The sequence below is a fragment of the Sus scrofa genome, chromosome X, assembly GCF_000003025.6.
Source record: "Sus scrofa isolate TJ Tabasco breed Duroc chromosome X, Sscrofa11.1, whole genome shotgun sequence".
Lineage (NCBI taxonomy): Eukaryota > Metazoa > Chordata > Mammalia > Artiodactyla > Suidae > Sus > Sus scrofa.
The window spans coordinates 86,431,657-86,452,157 of record NC_010461.5 but is presented as its reverse complement, the minus strand read 5'-3'; the positions used below and the strand labels follow the sequence as shown (position 1 = coordinate 86,452,157).

The 20,501-nt window shown below is 36.6% G+C and overlaps 1 protein-coding gene across 1 annotated transcript in view; it reads right to left on the bottom strand.

The window, feature by feature from the left end:
• The window catches only part of IL1RAPL2 (interleukin 1 receptor accessory protein like 2), a 1,116,804-nt gene that overhangs the window by 12,513 nt on the left and 1,083,790 nt on the right, over window positions 1–20,501 (bottom strand). The window contains exons 8-10 of the mRNA XM_001925154.7: window positions 17,839–17,984; window positions 8,982–9,125; window positions 2,486–2,656 (exon numbers count right to left, since the gene is read on the bottom strand). Coding sequence (XP_001925189.7) covers window positions 2,486–2,656; window positions 8,982–9,125; window positions 17,839–17,984 — 461 coding nt within the window. The remainder of the gene's footprint in view (window positions 1–2,485; window positions 2,657–8,981; window positions 9,126–17,838; window positions 17,985–20,501) is intronic.

Here is a 20,501-nt window from a genome sequence, read left to right as displayed (position 1 = left end):
GGCAAAAATGCAAGAAATACATAGTAATCTATAGCATTAAGCAGAAAAATAGTAAAGGGATATTTTCAATATTTCTTTAATGATTTGTCAACCTTTTATAGGTATTCTTTCTAATATCTGAAAACAATAAAAGCAATATAGTAATTAGTACTGAGACTATTCCTATTTCTTTCAGCAAAAATCTCCTTTTTAGCTTTCATATTCCCTTTGTTAAAATGTTTACTTATTTCGTTATTATTTCCACTTGGTTTAAACCAACACTTTTTAAAATTGAAGTATAGTTAATTTACAATGTTGTGTTAATTTCTGCTGTACACCAAAGTGATTCAGTTACACATACATATATACACACTCTTTTTAAATATTCTTTTCCATTATGATTTATCATAGGACATTGAATATAGTTCCCTGTGATATACAGGACTTTTTGAACCAACCCTATACAATCAAAAGCATCTCTGAAGTGTCCACTGAGCTGAAGTATCCTAGGTGATAACAGGGGTATGAATATAAATGAGAGACGATATCTGCCCTCATGGAGCTTAGAATCTTGCTGACAAGATGATACATAAATAGATGGAAAACTACATAAAATTATAAAATAATACAAAATATCACAGAGTACAGTTTTTATAGTCAAACATGATTGTACACTATGTACTCTAAGGCTAGAGAAGTTACTATGGACTTTTCACAGAGTCAGTGATATGGAGAGTATAAATAGGATTTGTAAAGGTATAGAAGATTAACATGAACAAAAGAATTGCAGGGACACACAATGTACCTCAAAGGCACAGTTTGGCTAGAGTAGAAGGTATGAGTAAGGGAGATGGTAGGAGACAAGTTTAGGAGATAAATCTGGGCTGGCACCAGACTGTAGAAGTATTTAGCTAAGGGTTATGGGTTTTATCCTATAAGAAATGGTGAAGAATTTAGGTTGTTTAATAGCATAGAGACATGATCAGGGAGGTGTACATATATATATATATATATATATATATATATATTAGTGGGACTAGATGGATGAGAGGAAAAATTGGGAAGGCAGAGAGTAATCAACATTCAGGAATAAGGTGATTAGGGCCTATACTAGAATAGTAGAAGTGGTAGTGGAAAAGAGAGAGAGAGATACAAAAGAATAAAAAATTTCTCATTATCAGCATGTTCTTTGGGGCTTGGTCAATGCAGAAGTGGTATTTCAAGTTATGAAATTGAAAATTATAGAAAAAAAAAGGAGAGGGTCATGGGAAGAAATTTAGGTAAATCTTACATTTATGGAAAGTAATGGACCAACATATTGTTTCTTTCTATGCATGTTTAAGTGTGTATACTCATGTGCACAACCCAAACATACCCAGAAACATATGTACCCTGAGAAAAGACATGAATAACCAAAACTCAGTTGTTTCAGTTTGTCTCCTGCCAGCTTACGGACCATGGTGGACTGATGATAATCTGAATAAATATTATTGAGGGATAAATAGTGTGATCTAGTGGAGTGAGAACCAGAGTCAAACAGATTTGAGTTCTAACTCTATCTCTACTATTTGCCAGCTGAGTGGTCTTGGACATCTTTCAGGCCTTCTTGCCTCATATGAAAGAGGCACCTGCTGTCTCTCCACATAGGATTATTGTAAAGATGAAATGAGATAATGTATGTGAAAATATTTTATATACTATGAAGTACTGAAAATAAATTACCATATTCTGATATGTGGTCAAATCTCCCCCTTAAGGATATTAATGTAGATACAGATGCAAAGTAACTCTAGCACTTTTAATTTCCCTCAATGTCATTTCAAGCTCTTTGAGGGCAGAAACCATATCTTTTCTGTATTTACCTCATGCTTTACCATATACAGTACTCTGAACATTAACAGGGGAAAAAAAGTATATTTTTTTAACCTGAACCTGAATTTATTCTGAATGCTCAAAAGTAGCTTTCAATATGCAGCATAATTTAAAAGTAGCATTCAAGCCCAAATAGTCCAGAACTTCTTAAAAATAATTTAAATACACCATGAAGGTGTCATATCAATGGCCTCACATACATTTTTAAATGGATTTTTTTTCTATAAATATGGAAGTGAATATCAAGGTACAAGTTCAGAATTATTAGTGACAATGATTGTAGGTATAGGTAGAAGCGCAATAATAGAAGACTAGCTTTGGAACTAAAAGGCTTTGAAAAGACTTTGATTTACACAGATTTTTTTTTTTTTAAGGATCACCATTTTCTCAGAACAGTAAGGCAATATATTAAAGGCACGATTTTAAGACCATACCTAAAATATAAGTAAGAGTGAGTTCTAAAAAATTCGGATGCTAGAAAGTCAGAACACAGGCAATGGGGAAAATTTTGAATTTAATAAAATCTCCCTTGAGAAAAGAACTATCTAAATACTTGGCCCTGACATTTGACGTCTTCCATAAAAGTTCTTAAGTGAAACCAAACTTTTAAAATACAGAACTTGAAAGTACTTACTTCCACTTGGAATCAGGTCCCTTTCTGGGATGAAGAGCTTATAACCATAGTGTTTTTCTAGCACATCTGGCAGTATTTCAAGAGCAAACTGCTCTTCCTCAGGGTTGTCACAGTCTAAAGTATCTTGGTCCACTTTTGTATAAGAAAGATAGGCATCATATTCCTTGTTGTCTTAGATATAAAGAAAAACAAAAGGGTTGTATGTATTATTAGCAAGTTCTCTTTAAGTACTAACATTAACAGGATGGAATAAGCACTATAATTAGTAACTCTCATTAACAATTAGAAAAAATAAGTCACAATAAGAAATCAAATGCATTTCAACATAAGCTAGTTATAGTCATATGATATGAACTGAAACTTTTATGCAATGGGCAACATACAGTCAGGGCAAAATAAGAGAGAATTATTATTTGTGACTTTTGGTGTGAATGATTAGCTCAGTGTGTCTGAATGCAGGACTAAATAGACCAAAGTCATGGATTTGAACTCTTTCTGTGCCAGTTGGCTTGGTTCTGTTACTTGGTCACAGACTATACCTTGTTTGCACAAATATGTGTAAAAGATCCAAGAGGGGCTGAGCCCTAGGGTGTGGAAGATCGAAATAATCCAGCCTCACTCCTGGAGACACTACTTGCAGCACATGCCATACTTCCAGTTGGTTAGTGTCATCATCCTCATATACAAAATGCAGTTCATTACCAAATATTAGAGACAGCAGCTGGGTTTTATACAAATGCATTGCCTCTTATTCAATCCATGGCCAACTAATTTGACACAAGTTTCCAAAAGAAGCCTTTGTTTCAAAATATACATCCTTCCAGTATTGCCAAATTAGGTTTTCCCTTCACACATTTAGTCAGAGAGTTAACTGTATTTTAAGAATGTATTTTTTCCTTCTTTGCTGTATTGGCTCAGAGCCAGTCTCCCCAAAGAGAAAAAAATATGAATACACACACACACACACACACACACACACACACACACACACACACACACATATATTTTTTCTTCCTGAAAACATTAATGAATACAGCTACTCAACATATTAGTCTCCATTGGTTTTAGAAGTGACATGCTTGAAAGTTATAGGTGTTTTCAAAATTCCCTTATTTATAGAAAAATTATTTTAAAAAGTTAATATAGTAAGCATAGACTCACATGGAACTATTAGTATTTATTAAACCTAGTTATTTGCAAATACTAACTTTAAAAGACCAGTAAACATTTCAGGATTTGTTTCTAAAACACACAAATATTTTCCATTAAACCAGGCCTGATTAGAATATAGCTAAAACCTGACTAAAGGTAATTTACAGAATGAAGCACCCACACACTTACCTATGCCATTAATGATTTGATTCTAGCTGATGAAGGAGGAATAATGACAGGCATATAAAGAGACAAAAATAACTTATGGTAGGAGTATGCAGGAACCCCTGACTCTCTAGAGATAAATGAGGCAGGATAACATTGTCCTAATACTAGTAAGATTCCAGGCTTCACAACCTCCACATGAAAGGAGCTCTGGTTATTTATGTTCAGATGGTGCCTGAAGCCAGGAGGCTTCTCGTTAGCCTGTCCTCGAGCTGGAAAAGACTTCTGTAAACCTTGCTTGGGTTATTTGATTGCCTAGAAGCAGATGCGCATGAAGGACTGCCCCAATAGTTGAGATCATTTGGCTCACAAATGGGGTACATTCCACTGTTACGCATAAAACGCCACTTGGAAGTGAGAATGTTCATAAGCAAGGCTAATGTAAGAACCTCCTGGTAATCCTAGCACCTCTGCCCTTGTTCCAATCAAGCTCAGGATGCACCTGCAGGCCCTTGACTTTCTCCAGCTAAAATTACTCACCTGGGATTTAGAGCTGCTGGTGATACACAGCTGGAAGAATAAAATAGGCCAAAGGACAGATAGCTCCATTTCTATGAGCAGAATGTATTTCATTGTCCTTCATTGATGGTGTTGCCGCCTCAAACTCCATCATATCAGACTAGACCCTAGTTTCCTCTGACTTTGATAACTCTATCTCACAAACCTCTGTAAATTCAACTACTTATTAATTCATTCAACAATGATTTGTTGAGCATCTACTATAAGCTAGCCATCTGCATGATTACCTGACATTTTTACCTATATGACTAGGGCTTTTAGACTCTTGCCCCATTGCGTGCCTTGACTATGACTATTTGTCCTCCAACCAATACCTAATCTCACATATTCCTGGTATTGTCCTTCACCCTATAGTCTAATATAGGTGGTGCTATAAAGACTTTCTTCCAGGAGTTCCTGTTGTGGCTCAGTGGTTGATGAGCCAATTAGTATCCATGAGAACGCAGGTTCAATCCCTGGCCTTGCTCAGTGGGTTAAGGATCTGGTGTTGCCGTAAGCTATAGTATAGGTTGCAGACACAGCTCAGATCCCGCATTGCTGTGGCTGTGGTTTTAGGTTGGCAGCTGTATCTCCGATTCTACCCCTAGCCTGGGAACTTCCATATACTGTGAGTGCAGCCCTAAAAAGACCAAAAAAAAAAAAAAAGGCTTTCTTCCAGAGAAATATTGCTATATTTGCATATTCCAAGTTATGCCAAGAACATAGATATATGGCTTTTGTCTTTTTAGGGCCATACCCGCAGCATATGGAGGTTCCAAGGTAGTTAGGGGTCAAACGGCAGCTACAGCTGCTGGCCTACAACACAGCCACAGCAACACCAGACCCAAGCTACATCTGCGACCTATACCACAGCTCATGGCAATGCCAGATCCTTAACCCACTGAGCATGGCCAGGTATTGAACCTGCGTCCTCTTGGATACTAATCAGATTCCTTTCTGCTGAGCCATGATGGGAGCTCCAAGAACATGCATATATTTGATATACGTTAACACCAAAAACATCTGGATAATAAATTGTATGGAATATTCTAGAAACAGACCATTCTTTGGAAAATGGTTGCTTCTGGTTACAATCATGTCCCTTTAAGATGAACTAAAGGTGGAAAGCTGGACTTCCCGTCATGGCTCAGTGGTTAACGAATCTGAGTAGGAACCATGAGGTTGCGGGTTTGATCCCTGACCTTGCTCAGTGGGTTAAGGATCCGGCATTGCCGTGAACTGTGGTGTAGGTCTCAGACCCGGCTCGGATCCCTCGTTGCTGTGGCTCTGGCATAGGCCGGCGGCTACAGCTCCGATTCAACCCCTAGCCTGGCAACCTCCATATGCTACCAGTGCGGCCCCAGAAATGGCAAAAAGACAAAAAATAAAATAAAATAAAGGTGGAGAACTTATGGTAGCTGACCAGAGCAGAAAAAGAGCTCTCAAAGTCACCATGTCAGATGTCCCAGAAGGTCTAAGATGCCAGCTAGTGCACAAGCCGTGACACAGATGCCACAGTTTAAAAAATGCACTTTAGCCCTATGTAGACAGCCAAGAAAACTTCATGAATAGCCACAGCTGTTGCTCACAAAGAGGAGCAAGATAGATAGAGCAATAACAACATCATCATAGAATAAGGTTAACAGCAAGTCCTGAAAATTGCTTTAAAACTGAATGGCAGCAGCACTTTGCTAGGTGAGGCTAATGAGGCTTTCTCTGTGTTAAATCATGCTGACCAAGCTCATATGAGAAACTAGAAAGCACCACAATGCAGAAAGAGCATTATAAGCAAGAGGGCTTGCTCAGTGGTCACCATAGGTATGCTGTTCCCAATGAAGAGAGAACTTATGAATAAGGGAACCTAACTCTGTGGAAGAATTTTCCTGTTGTCACACTGCCCCCCCCCCTTATGTTTTGCTTTTTAGGGCCGCACCTGTGGCATATGGAAACTCCCAGGCCAGGGGATTGAATTGGAGTTGTGGTTGCTGGCCTACGCCACAGCCACAGCAATGTGGGATCCGAGCCGTGTCTGCAACCTACAACACAGCTCATGGCAACACTGGATCCTTAACCCACTGAATGAGGCCAGGGATCAAACTCCCCTTCCCATTTTTAAATCTCATTTTAATCCTGTTCACCATCAGGAAGCTATTCCTGTTTACAATGCAGTTCTTCTGGGACTATGCTAAACACAGCTTAAATCCTTAGCTTCTAAAGAAGTGCAATACCGTGTAACTATACTACTAGTGTGTGTGTGTGTGTAGTGTTGCTCCAGATGAAGAATATATATACATATATATGTAAATACATCATTCATAGTGCTTGGCACGTAGTAGATAATAAGTATTTAATGACTGCATAATTCAAAGGTTAAATAAATGAAGCAATCATCATTTGCTGAACTGAAATGAATTATAGTGAAAATGTTTAAGAGTTCAAAGTTGGATAGGTTTGATTTTAGTTAAAAAAATACAGCATTTTTTATAAGAACTTTTAGGAAATAATACTATATGTATGAATCAAAGAGAAAACATGAATAAAAAGTACCTGGGTAAAACTATTTAAAAATATTTTAAAAAATGAAAAATTTGGTAGGTTATCTAGCTGACATTTGGCATCATGAAACTGTATTTCTTAAAGGGTTTTAATATTCATTCATTCATCCTCACTAAATACCTGCTGACTTTTTAGCATTCCACTCAGCTAGTACAGAGATTGTGTATTTAAGGTCCAGGATTCCATGTAGGAACATAAACTATTTTAAATTTCCTTCCTGCTGAAAACCCTTGAAGTTCCCCACTAATTGCATTTTTTTCCCTAAAATAATTGTTTCGGCATCAGTCTACACAATTCTCTAACTGAAATGCTCCAGATTACTTGTCATCTTTGGCCATATTGGAGCTACAGATGCAAAATGTCCTATGATATTAGCATGGATTTTTAGTCTGGATTATTGGATATGGATGATGAAAGTAATCAATTATAATTAATTATCAGATTAACTTAATAAATTATATCACCTCTTACAAAAAGTGTTAATAAATTGCTTGTAATCATGACCTAAAGCAAATGAATCACAGGAGACTCCCTTTCATGTACATGGATATTTTAGCCATTTGTTGGCACTTGGGAACCAGTGAAAATTTCCTTAATAGCATATTTCATCTAGTTGTTTTATGTGTATATGTAAGAAGTCAGATTTTTCATTAATTGTTGCATATAGAAACTGAAGGTACATCTTCATACATATTTTTGGAGCATGTAATTATGATCAGGACAGGCCTTAATTTCTCATTTTGAAGATATGTCTAAATAAGGGTCTGTAATACTTTTAAATAGGCTGCTATAGTCATTAAGTAAATACATTGCTTGATAAAGAGCATGCTCATCAAACAGCATTTCTCTAATTTACTGTGAAAACATAAAATAATAAAAACATACTCATATCATTGTTTATATCAAAGTAACACTAAGACCAAAATAAAAGATTCCTCAAAAATCTGGATGTTATAGTCAACACTCTGCCCTTCTCCTATCACTATAAAAATAAAACAAAATCATGAACTGCTCTCCTTTGAGGATCTCAAAAGAAACAAAAGATCTAACCTTCATTATTCCAATACAAAGAAAACTAAGATTTAAATCTGCCTTTTTAAAGTAATGACTTACAATTGGGCTTTTTTATCTTGGCTTACTGGAGGCATTTCATATATGCTTCCAAGGCTTATAGCAGTTTGTGAGTGAGGACTTTATACACAAGGAGTGATATGTATGATTTCTTATTGATATTTATTAGAAGTATGATAATTTATTCTCTTAAATAATTAAATCATTTTAGAATGTTCAAAGAAACCAGGCTCAATACAATTTTTGTTGCTATTTCATGCATAAGATTTCCAAAGGTGATAAATGGCAAATATAAGAAAATTATGAGCCACATTCTGAATTTTTATCGTTTGAGGTTACCTTTGAGAATTGTGCTACAATTATCCAAAATATGAGGGTCCACATGTAATATGAGATTTAAGATAAGTATCTTCTTAGTTTTTTTTTTTTTTTTTTTTTTTTCGTGCCCTCAGCATGCGGAAGTTTCCAGGCCCCAGGATCAAACAAATGCCACAGCAGTGATCCAAGCTGCTGCAGTAACGTCAGGATCCTTAACGCACTGCACCACAGGAGAACTCTTCCATAGGTTTTAATATATATCTTGTATGCTTTGTTAGTTTTTTGATGCCAGGAAGGGCTAAATATGATCTGTACCTAAACTGAATTTTCTGGAGGGAAAAATGGATTTGATTCTTAATTTGTTTCTTAGGGAATGGGCTTTGACAGCAATTGTTTGTTCTCCTGACCAACTAATGTCTTGTTAAACTATTTTTTTGGAAATAATTTCAAGAGATAAAACTATTTATGAAACACCCGTATATCCTTTACCCAGATTCATCTATTGTTAATATTTTTCCCCTTTACTCTCTCTTTATAGATAATATAATGTTTTAAGTTGCATTTAGTCATTGCCCTTTAAATTTTTCATGTGTATGTCCTAAGAATAGGGATGTTATCTTACATAATCACAAATTCATGCCTTTTAAATAAATTTGAACAACAGGAGATAACTTACCATCTGTAGTTTCATCACCTCCAAAATGCTGTCGGTAGAAGAGCATCAGTTCAATATTGTAGCATTTGTAGATGACCACAAGCAGTACAAGGAGGAGCAAGATTGCTCCCAGGCCTCCTGCAAGCTCGATTTTGTAGATTAAATCTGGAACAAATAAACAGGAAAAGGTAATTAAATCAGCAACACTTGGGAACTTCCCGTATTTCTCGTCTCTAAGATGTACAACTGCTGTTTTTCTTTACAGAGATTCTTGCTTCATGCTGTAAGTAGATTTGTTCCTGATACATTTGTGCAAGTAGATTCTTTTGTGAAATAAACTTGTTTTCTAAATATTTGAGTAATTTAATATTGAAAGTGATAGGTCTATCTGAAAAAGAATAGGCACTCCCAATTTGTTTTGAACCCATCTAGATCTCACATATATACTTTTGCTTTAAGTGTATTTCAGGAAACTATTAATGCTGCCTTTTACTGGGTCCAGCTCCAATATTTTGTTGTTTCTGTTAAATTATATTTTGGCTTAGCAAGATTACCATCTAATACTTCTCAGGTCACAGGCCCTAGTCTTCTATAGGAGAAGAGCCTCATAAAATTATTCTCAGAATGAAGTAAAATCTAATGAGCTTGAAGGATTTAACTATTTCATTTAACCTCAGTAGAACATAATCCAATAGAAAGTAGGCAGGGGGAATTAGCTCATCCATTTCCCCTACTTGTTTGAATAAATGACTATAATTTGTATGTGATATAATATGCCCAATTGGGCTAAAAGAGTATGTGAAATCCAGGCTAATTACTTGGCCTCTTCAGCCAACACCAGGCTACCTGATAGCAGCCTAGGGCTGTTCCATTGGGGAACAATTAAATGAACACATAATGGAAGGAGAAATAATACATCACAGGCTCAGGGAATAGTGACTTACCTGTAGCTTAATTAGTAATATTAACACATCTAGGGTGTATCATCAAAAGAGAGGATAATATCGTAGAATTTAGAAAAAGGGGAAGTCAGAGGAGAATTTAGAATATGAATTCAACAATGTCTACAGGAGTAATGCTGAATCTGAAAGACGTCAGACCAGAGACATATTTTCCACTGTGGAACAGGACTATTCATTGATCTTAACATAATAGAGATAAAACTGCCCTAAAATTTAGTTAACCTCTACTTAATCTAATTCCTAATTGCTATGCGACTCTTTTATTACTAACTCAGCTTACCATGTAACTACAGACTGAAAAAGGGAGTGGCATTTTAGTTTGTAATCAGTTGCTGATAAGTTTGGTTGGCATCAATCAGCTTCCCTGGATGCATCAATTTGGGGGTACTGCCAAAATCAAATTGATGATCATGACAGATTGCCATTCTTGAAGGTCTCTTGACAAGGAGATCATCACCCTTTCCCTGGGATTTTCCCTTGTCTCTATATAGGTGTACTGCTTGAGGTAAATTAAGCTCAATATAACAATTAAGAAAAAAGATAAAATATATACTCTAAGTAACACATATTATAGATGAAATTTTCTGCCAGGCTACTATCTATTCTCTAATCCTTTAGGGCAAGAATTGTTGGTTCAAATTCAGTGATGAAAAATCTAACTCTGTAGTTTAATTCACTTACCCAAGGTCATATACCAAAGGCCAAGGCGAGACTTGAGCCCAGATGTTCTAACGTCAAATTTAAGGTTCTTGTTATTACACCACAGCTTTGTATGCTCCATACTGGGAAGTGACAATGAAAAGCCTTCTCCCTGTTCCTCCGTAGAACTGTTGATAATGCTTCTCAAGAACATATGACTCTTGTCTCCTTCTGCCCTTTCAATTCTAAGGAAAGAAGCTAAACTACAATTCAGCAAACAGATGATAGGACAGATCCCAGGCACTTCATTGAGGGGCACTGAAGAATGCTATAGCTGTACCAGGAAGGAAGGGGGGCTCCTTGGAGTCCAGTATATGAGAAAAACTGAGGTTTCATGGGGATATAGAGAATTTGGTATTTTCAAGGAGATGGAATAAGAGAAGAGATGGTAGTGGCCCAAGACAGCATGGCCAATCACAGAGTCACTGAATAGAAATGTAAGAAACATAAATGCGGAGTTCCCATCGTGGCGCAGTGGTTAACGAATCCGACTAGGAACCATGAGGTTGCGGGTTCAGTCCCTGCCCTTGCTCAGTGGGTTAACGATCCGGCATTGCCATGAGCTGACTCAGCGTTGCTGTGGCTGTGGTGTAGGCCAGCGGCTACAGCTCCGATTGGACCCTTAGACTGGGAACCTCCATATGCTGCGGGAGTGGCCCAAGAAATAGCAAAAAGACAAAAAAAAAAAAAAAAAAAGAAACATAAATGCCATTATTTTTGAGTAAGGAGAGGGGAAGAAGGATGGAAAAAAAGAAGGGAGTGAAGCTGCTATGAGAGACAAAATATATTAATAAGGAGCACTGTGAAGGAACACAATGAGTGGAAATCGGAAACTGGAATCTGTCTCTCTATCCTGCCTGCTGCAAGAGGTGGTCATTTTGAAAATTAAGCCACAAAATTTCAGGTAAAAACAATCCTACTATATATTAGCTGTCTCCTGCCCTCTCTATAGAAAATGGCTCCACAGTAAGCACTGCCTGCCTCTATGTGGGTGGTAAGGCAAGCTTGCTATTGAGACCTCCATGGGGCTGCAATATCACAATCTCTGCTTGTTTTCTTACCACGTTCCATCAATTATGCATTTTTAATAGCCAGTGTTAAATTGACAGAGCAATATGATTTCTTTTTTGTTTACTCTGAAAACTGAATTCTCTTTGATTGTAGGTCATTGATTGACAATTCAACATGTTTTTCCTATTCTAAAATGTTCATTTAATGTTGTAATTTTTTGGAAGTCTCTCCCTCTGTGTTTCACTCTCTGATCAGAAAAGCTCTCAACTTTTTTCAAAGTCACTGAGTGGGAATTTTTTTCAGCAATTTCTATGTTATTTACAGAGTAGAGTTGCTATTAGGTGGATGGAAAACTTCAGCTGCAGGAACAATTTGTACTCCCAAGTATCAGACACCTTTTTTTCAACAGTAAATTTATGGAGGAAAACTGCGGTGTGAAAAGTACCTTTGCGGTTTGGGGGTCCATTTTATAAAAATGTCTTTGAAAGATATTACCTAATGATGGCTGTTTACATTGAAAACTGTGGACCTAGTCCCTGAGACTCAACCAGTATTCTTTGATTTATCCCAGGCAGCCACATTAAAAGGGAAACATGTATCCTATAATCAGAGGGCAGAATTGCCATCACCCAGATGACACTTGGCTTTTTCTTTTGTCCTCTGTTTTCAACTGTCATTTTCCATCTCAGCAGGAGCTATACTTCTAGGGAGAGTTCCTGACTGAGAAGGTGAAAGTCATTTCATCTGGACTGTGTTGTGTATATACTTCATAAGAATAGCGATAGCCAGAACAGCAAATATTTATGGCACTATAACATTTTCTAGGCCCCCCAAAGTACAAGTGTATTCTTTTTTACCTTCTTCACTTGAACCCAACTATTTCTTCATTTTAAACATGAAGATAAGACAATATAGAATGGGACAAATAGCAGCTGAAGTCCAGGCACTGGAAAGCATGAAGACTGGAAATGTTTTGAGCTTACACATAAGTTGGAAGGTAGGTTAGGAGATACTACCTGAGGATTTCCTATACAAGTTGAGGATTCAGGGTGGGGCAGTAGCACTAGGAATGAAGAGAGAGAGAGAGATTCTTCAATATCCATCTGTTTGTGAGAAAGGGAGTATGCACTGAGAAGCATTAATTTTCAGAATTTCCCTAGCATAAGTTCAGAGTCTTGGTTCACCTCCCCCTCCCCCAAAATTAGAATGGACTTTTTACTAAAATGTTGGTTGTACTTATTGGCAAATAGTTCATCAGAGAGTGAGGAAGCATTCACTTATTAGATGCAGGTAGAACATGCATAGGTAAGGGATGTCTTTGCTTTGAGCAAGCCTGACCCTGTTGTTTGCATATATTAGACATGAGTTTTCATTTTATGAAAGGCCTTTTTACTTTGTGAAAGGATTCATGAAATGTTTCTTCTCTGTAATGATCACTTAGGGCATTTTTGATGTTTGACTTCTAGTTCATCAGAAAGTTATTATTCCATAAAATAAGCCATACTCTTATTACAGGTAGAAACACTGTGGCTACTGATGCCAGTCTAAGATGTGATAAAGCCTGAAAAGTTCAACTGCAAAGAAATATCTGAAGTTTTTTGTAAGACAAGCCAGAGTTCAGTCTGATTTAATATGCTGGATCAGGACTATAGGGCTTCTTGCTCTTATATGGAGCTCTAGCATATTGTCAAGTGTTCCTAAAGAAAATGGAGTAAGGCAAGATGAACCGCATCATTTTGCAAAGGACAGTGAAAAAAATTTAACTGCTGCCTAAAACAGAGAGTACAAACTAGTATGCCATGGGCCAAAAAAAAGAAAAAAAAAAGATTTTGTTGGTCGTGGTCTATATGTTTCCCAGAAAGTAGATTCCAGTATTTTATTTTATTTTATTTTATTTTATTTTATTTTATTTTATTTTATTTTATTTTATTTTATTTTATTGTAATTTAATTTATTTTGCTTTTTAGGGCCACACCCACGGCATATGGAAGTTCCTGAGCTAGAGGTTGAATAGAAGCTGCAGCTGCCAGCCACAGCCACAGCCACAGCAATGCCAGATCCCTGACCCACTGAGTGAGGCCAGGGGTCGAACCCGCATACTCATGGATACTATTCAGATTAGTTTCCACTGTATCATAATGGGAACTCCCAGATACCAATATTTTAAAATCAAAATATTCCAAATCCAGTCTTTCAACCTTACTTGAAAATGCTGAAGTTCTCATATCCTTAGGTTCACATTCCAGCAAGCATGGCAATAATCTTCTAGAAGAGTGGCGACTGCCCTTTAAAGCAAGACATGTTTTCTCTGGCCTGTGTTTAATATCCAGCCATCTTTTTCTTTTAATTTCAGTGTCTACCTGGCTGCTGAGATTTGAGTTTTCATCCCCCAATCTAGAAAGTGAATGTTTTGGAAAGAGAAATGTATTTGGGTAACCAAAAATAGACACTAATCAAGACCAGATCTCAGGGAAATCCTCTCTTTACCAACCCCTGTTTTTGATCTCCCACCCTATTGTTCTAGTCCTTTAGGAGGAGAATTTTCATCCCCAAAATGTTTTTGAGCACTTACCATATTCTGTGCACTAGGGATACAGCAGTAAATTTGGCAGAAAAAGTCCCTGTTCTCATGAAGTTTACATACTAGTGTGTATGTGGGGAGACACAATAAAATAAATATGTAATAGAGTATTAGATAGTAGTAAATACAATAAACAGAAACAGAGCCAAATTAGAGGGAATATGGTAATGGGTAGTCCAACAATGGATGAATGGATCCAGAAAACATGATATATATACATAAAAGAATATTATTCAGCCTTTAAAAAAGAAGTAGATTCCATCATTTGCTACTATATAAATGAAACTAGAGGGCATTATGCTAAGTGAAATAAGCTAGACAGAGAAAGATAAATACTATACTTCATGGTATTGCTTATACGCAGAATCTAAATAAAAAGTTGAAGTCATAGAAACATAGAGGAGAAAAGTGGTTGTCCAGGAAAAGGGGATGGGGGATGAAATAGGGAGAGGTTAGTAAAAGGGTACAAACCCTATCAGTTGGATGAATACGGTCTGAGGATCTAGTATATAACCTGGTGACTATAGTAGATAACACTGTATTGTATAACTGAAATTTGCTGGGAAGGTAGAACTTAAATATTCTTACACACATAAAAATAAAAGATAGATATGTGAGATGATGGATGTGTTAACTCAATGAGGGATATCATTTCACAATGTAAGCATATAGTAAGTCATTACATTGTACACTTAAATATTTTATGATTTTATTTATCAATTTTACCTCAATAAAGCTAATTTTTAAAAAAGAAAATGAGTAGCCCTATTTTATAAAGGGTGGTCAGAGAAAGGTCTATTGGGTAGGTAATACTTAAGCAGAGACCTATATGAAAAGAGGGAGTAAGCCATGGCAACATTTAAGGGAAGGGTATTCCAGGCAGAGGAAATAGCAAGTGCAAAGACCATGAGCCAGGGCTGTTCTTGGTGAGCATGAGAAATAGAAAGGAAGCTAGTGTGTGCAAGGGTTGGTGGCAGATTGTGATAGAAAATGAGATCAGAAATGCAACAGATTGTACCATGACTTGAAGGCCAGGACAAAGATTTGGGGTTTCATTCTAAGGGTAAGAGTGAGAGTTCTACAATTAGAGGGTTCTAATTAGAGGAATAATGTGATTTTACTTACATACAGAAGGATCACTCCATTTGCTGTGAGAATAGACTAAGGGCACAAGGGGAAAGCAGGGAAACCAGTTAGGAGGCTATCGCAATGAGCCAGGAAATTGATGCTGCTGGCTCAGACTAGGATGGTAACAGTGAAGGCAGGGAAAGTGCTCAGAGCCTGGGTCTGTTTAAAAGGAGAGCTATAGGATTTTCTGATTCATTTGATATAGTTCGTGTGCAGAGAAAAAAAGTCAAAGATGACTCCAAGGACTTTGGATTGAACAACTGGAAGGATGGTGATGGAGATGGAGAAAACTGGAAGATTAGGTTTATAGGGAGGAGAAATCAAGAAAACTGTGTGGGTCAAGTGAAGCCTGATAGGTCTACTCATGGAGTTTTTGAATAGTTTTTGAATAGACAGTTAGGAATACTAACTAGGAATACTCTAGAGTTTGGGCGAGAAGTCCAAGCTAGATATATAAATTTGGGAATTGTCAGCATGTGAATTGTAAACTGAGATGGGAATGGAATGAAATAATCTAGTGAGTGAGTGAGAAGTGGGAACCTGAGCTTTGGTGAACTCTAATATTTAGGTTAGAATATTCTCAATTATTCATGATTTGGACACGTTTCCTTGCAGAAGCCATGGAGGCAGCAGTTTTACAGAGTACCTTGCTTTCTAGTGTCAGATTATTAAAAATATAGAGGGCTGCTAGTGGTTGTTTTACTTATTAAAGAGAAACATATTTATTTTAAAAATCAAATAGGGTTATTCTGTCTCTACTGACTAACTGTAAAATAAGATTTCCCCATTATTTTTCCTCATAGCAGATTTCTAATTGTAACATATACCTTTTGTGCAATTTTTTGTTTAATCTTTAAGGTTTGTCTTTCTTTGTACCCTCACTTCTCTGAAGACTATATGCCCCATATAGACTGGGGGATGTCTATCTTATCCAGCACTCTATCCCCTGTACCTAGCCCAATGCTTGCTGTACATGATCCTTAATAATAAAAGAGAACTTCATTCATTAGCCAGAATGGGTTCTAAGTGCCTAGGAGTGGCCAGACACTGCCCAAATTGCTAAAGATGCAGAGGTGCAGCAGAGCCTGGCTTGGAGGGTCTCTGAGCCTAAAATAAGACTGAGATGGACAGAAAAAAAAGTAATCCTTGCCACAAGGTATCTGGAAATGATCATTGCCCTTCATATAGGTGGACAAATGGTTGCCTAGTACATAGAAGTTATCCAAGTTCTATATAATAGTGGAGCCTGTTTGAGCATGGTATATTTCATAACATGTCATTATCATTTGAACATCAAAGTGAATATACTTTGGGCAGATATTATCACCACTATTTTATAAATAAGGAAACTCAGGTTTAGGATGTCTAGTCAGAAAAATTAGTCCTGCTGAACATGGTGGCTGAATCAGTGGTTAAACCAGGATCTCCTGAACCAGAGTCTCCAAATTTCACTTTCCATATTAGATTATTTTATACTTAAATACTGCATTATTTCAAGATGGAATCAAGTCCAACAGGGTAAGAAATGGTGCTAGAGAGATAAAAGCATTACTCTCAGAAGAATGACATTTCCTTGCTTCTCCTAGAGCTGCTGGTCAAGGTTAAGTATTAGAGCTGGCTGGAAAGTAGAAATTCCATCTTGGCTATGAAGTACAACTAGTGACCTTGCTGATTGAATCTGTTCTATTGCTCTATAGCCTAGACAACAAGAACACTGATTGAGAACATTTGTTCTGTTACATTTACAAAACTTTTGCCAGATGTATACATACAGAAAGTATTTAGTCTTTTGCGCAGTAATCAAGAGTTGTGGCAGGGTAAGAGCCAATCTCAGAAGCTACTCCAGCTGCTGGGGTTGTTGTTCCCTATGTCTGCTTTTATCTCTTTTGTTTGTAAATTTATAGTTTCTTTTCTTTGCCCATTATATACAATATCCACCCCATATGGAATCAACTCTAGAGAGGGATCCACATAAATATCAAACTATTTAAAAATATATGCACCTGCTAAAGGCCTTGAACACCAGGTCATATCATGAAATATTCTTCATAATATTTATTATAAAAATTAAAAAAAAATATATGATACAATTCATTATTTTTATTTATATTTTAGTCAAGGAGTTAAAAAAAGTGATTTTGTTTCTCACCCAATAGTAAAACCCCTAGTATTTCATTTAAGCAATATAAGATGAAGGTGAAATATAATTTTGAATGCCAATGTCTATCAAATTTTATGTAATACTTATAACTGAGGTATACTTTATCTCACTGGATTTAACACATAACAATATTTCATTTATCCACTTCCTAGTGGTATGCAAGATCATAGGCATTTTATGCAAATATCTACATCAAGAGAGATTTTTTCCTTAAAAAAGGCAAAATATTTAATAGAAATTTATGCTGAATAATACAGTCAGGCCAGGAAACATACCTAACTTCAATAGTTACTTGGTAGCTAAATAAACAATAGTAACAGTTATAAAAATAAATACCCTTTTTACGCAGCAGAACACTGGCATGTTTTCGTCCATTTCGGTTTTCCACATGGCAGGTATAATTTGCCAGGTCAGCCTCCACCACTGAATCGAAGATGAGTGCCAACTCAACTTCTTTTTCTCCAAGATGCTCTTTGAGGAGTCTGAAATAAAGGAAAATATTCTTGGCTAAATTGCTTTGATTTGGGGGGAGTCCAGCCATGAAAAGACTGAAGATGGTTACGTAGCTCACTAAGGTCTCCAGTGGGCTGGAGAATCCTACCGGGTGTATGCACAGAAATGTCAAAAAGAAAACACAAAAAGAGACTCCATGCAAAGATCAGATGAGAAAGGGGAAAAAAAGGTGAAGAATTCACTCAGCCAAAATAAATATTAACATGCCACTAGGCTTTGATAAATGAAGGCAATATGATTTGCATGACAAACAGGAGGAAACATCGGGCCCCATATTTTAGTTGAGCTTATGAAAAAAAATTGGATTTTTGCTACACGGCATGAAGAGAAAAAGTCAGTAGGAGTTGTAAGGTTTGTATTAGGAATTAGAGTTTTGACAATAGGGAGTAAAAAGGTAAAGAAAGGGGCTTTGAAAATGATTGCCTTATTAGGAGTAAACTAAGGGTGGTTAGTGGCCTTCTATCCCCAAACATCAGTGAGAAGCCTGTTATATACTTTCTCCTGCTTTTGACCTGTGCAGGCATATACCCCTCCACCCTAATCCCCCAATAATGCTAGCCCCCTACCATGGCTTGCTTTCCCCAGTCATTGCTCGACATTTGTCTTTCTCTTTCCCACCCACCCCCAGGAGAGACTGCCATATGTGACATTTTCTCATAGTCCTCCTTTTTGCTTTCTCAAGTGAACGGTGTTCAATGGCCCATAATAGTTGTTCTTCACTAAGGAGCTGAATTGCCAGGAACCTTTCCTGAGGGGCTGTGCCTTTTGTTTGTTTGGGGAGTTATATTCTCACTAATGGCGAGCTCCCTCCTAGGAGAGGTAAAAGTGAGTACCTGGTTGAAATTTCCTTTCTATCTCCTGCATTTGACCAAAGAAAGAGAAAATTCGGAGTCTAAATGGTGGAAATTCTGCAATTAAATCCTGGGGTAAGGTTGTTGAATACATAAATTTGCAAGATATAACACTGGGGTAGTGAAAGTAATTTTCATCTCTTTTTTGGATTCCTGGTTATGAAAGCAGAGAAGAATCTGATTTATTGGCATTCAGCATTAAGTTGGAAAAGACAACTGTACTCAGAGAAAACTGGGTTGTAAATACAGGCTTCCTATTTACAAACTCAAACTGGATTCCTACAAAGTCATTAACTCAATGGCACCTTAATATAACTCATCTTTAAGTTGGGAAAAATACCTACCATACTTTTGTGTAGGGGTACAGTGGGTTAAAGTGATTTAAAAATTACATAGCACTATGTGAATGCAAAGGAATATTATTAAACATCAACATTTCATTATCCAAAGAAAAACTGTTTAAAAATTTTGCACTTCCAAAAATATTTGTATTGATATTTATTGGTATTTAAAATTGGCTTGGATTTATCTCTTCTGGCTCCCTTTTGAGAGAAAAAAAGGCTTAAAGTTGGGTTGGTGGAAGAGAGTTCCTGGAATCTGAGAATCTCCCATACTAAAATCCTAAACCAGATTATATTCCAAGTAGACATGCTTTAAAAATTAATCCTGTTTCTGTTACCTCCCAGTAATATACATATCAGAGAATTGACAATACTCGCATTTGTAATTTGAATAAATTCTTAGGATAAAAATTTTCTTAACCATATTTTTTACTGGTAGTCTTGCTATTAATTTTTTTCTTCCTGCTAACGTTGCAATTTTCCTTTTTTCTCCTGTCCCAACATATATCTAACCAAGGAAAAAAATGGGAATTTTCTGTCTTCATGGTTTATGTTGAATTTTACTCTCTCCATTTTCTCCTGGTTATGGGTAAATCACACTACACTCAATTTTTTTTAGTTCTGTGTTACTTGCTATGGAATAACCCTATTTAGTGCCAGAAGCTGCTTAGGCACCACAAATTAAGTTTGATTTAAAGCTTCACGTATAGGGCAACCACAGCCTTTGACAGACATGAGGCAGAAAGCTGATCCTCTCCCTCCAGACCAAGCCTTTCCCTCTTAATTTCTAAAGCAGTTTCCAAAAACAGCTCTTCACAAGCTGCAGAAAGAATCTGGAGAGAGGATTTGAAAAATGATCCTCCATCCATCTATTAATATATATGAGGTGTCTTAATTGTCAGCTCTTGAAAATCTAGAGGTGACTTGCTTTTTTGGAATTAATGTGCAAGTTGCAAGTTGGTGTTTATGTCTATAAATCACTCTGCAGAGTAGTCACAATTTCCTAGCAAATATTGATATATAACAGTCTATCAATGATTCTTTGTCATTCCCCTAGGTGCCTAGATCTAGGATAGCTATTTGATGTAAGAGAAATACAAGCATTAAAAGACTATGTGCCTGCCTCCCAGTAAGCATTAAGATTTAAACAAGGTGTCAAAATCTACATAGCTGAAAAATATTATAGATAGAATGAGGTAAAACAGGGTTGTAAGTTTACAATGTTTACAATGGAATCTCAAAAAAAGAGAGATTATTATTTACTAAATTAGCTGGAGAAGGCTTGAGAAGACTC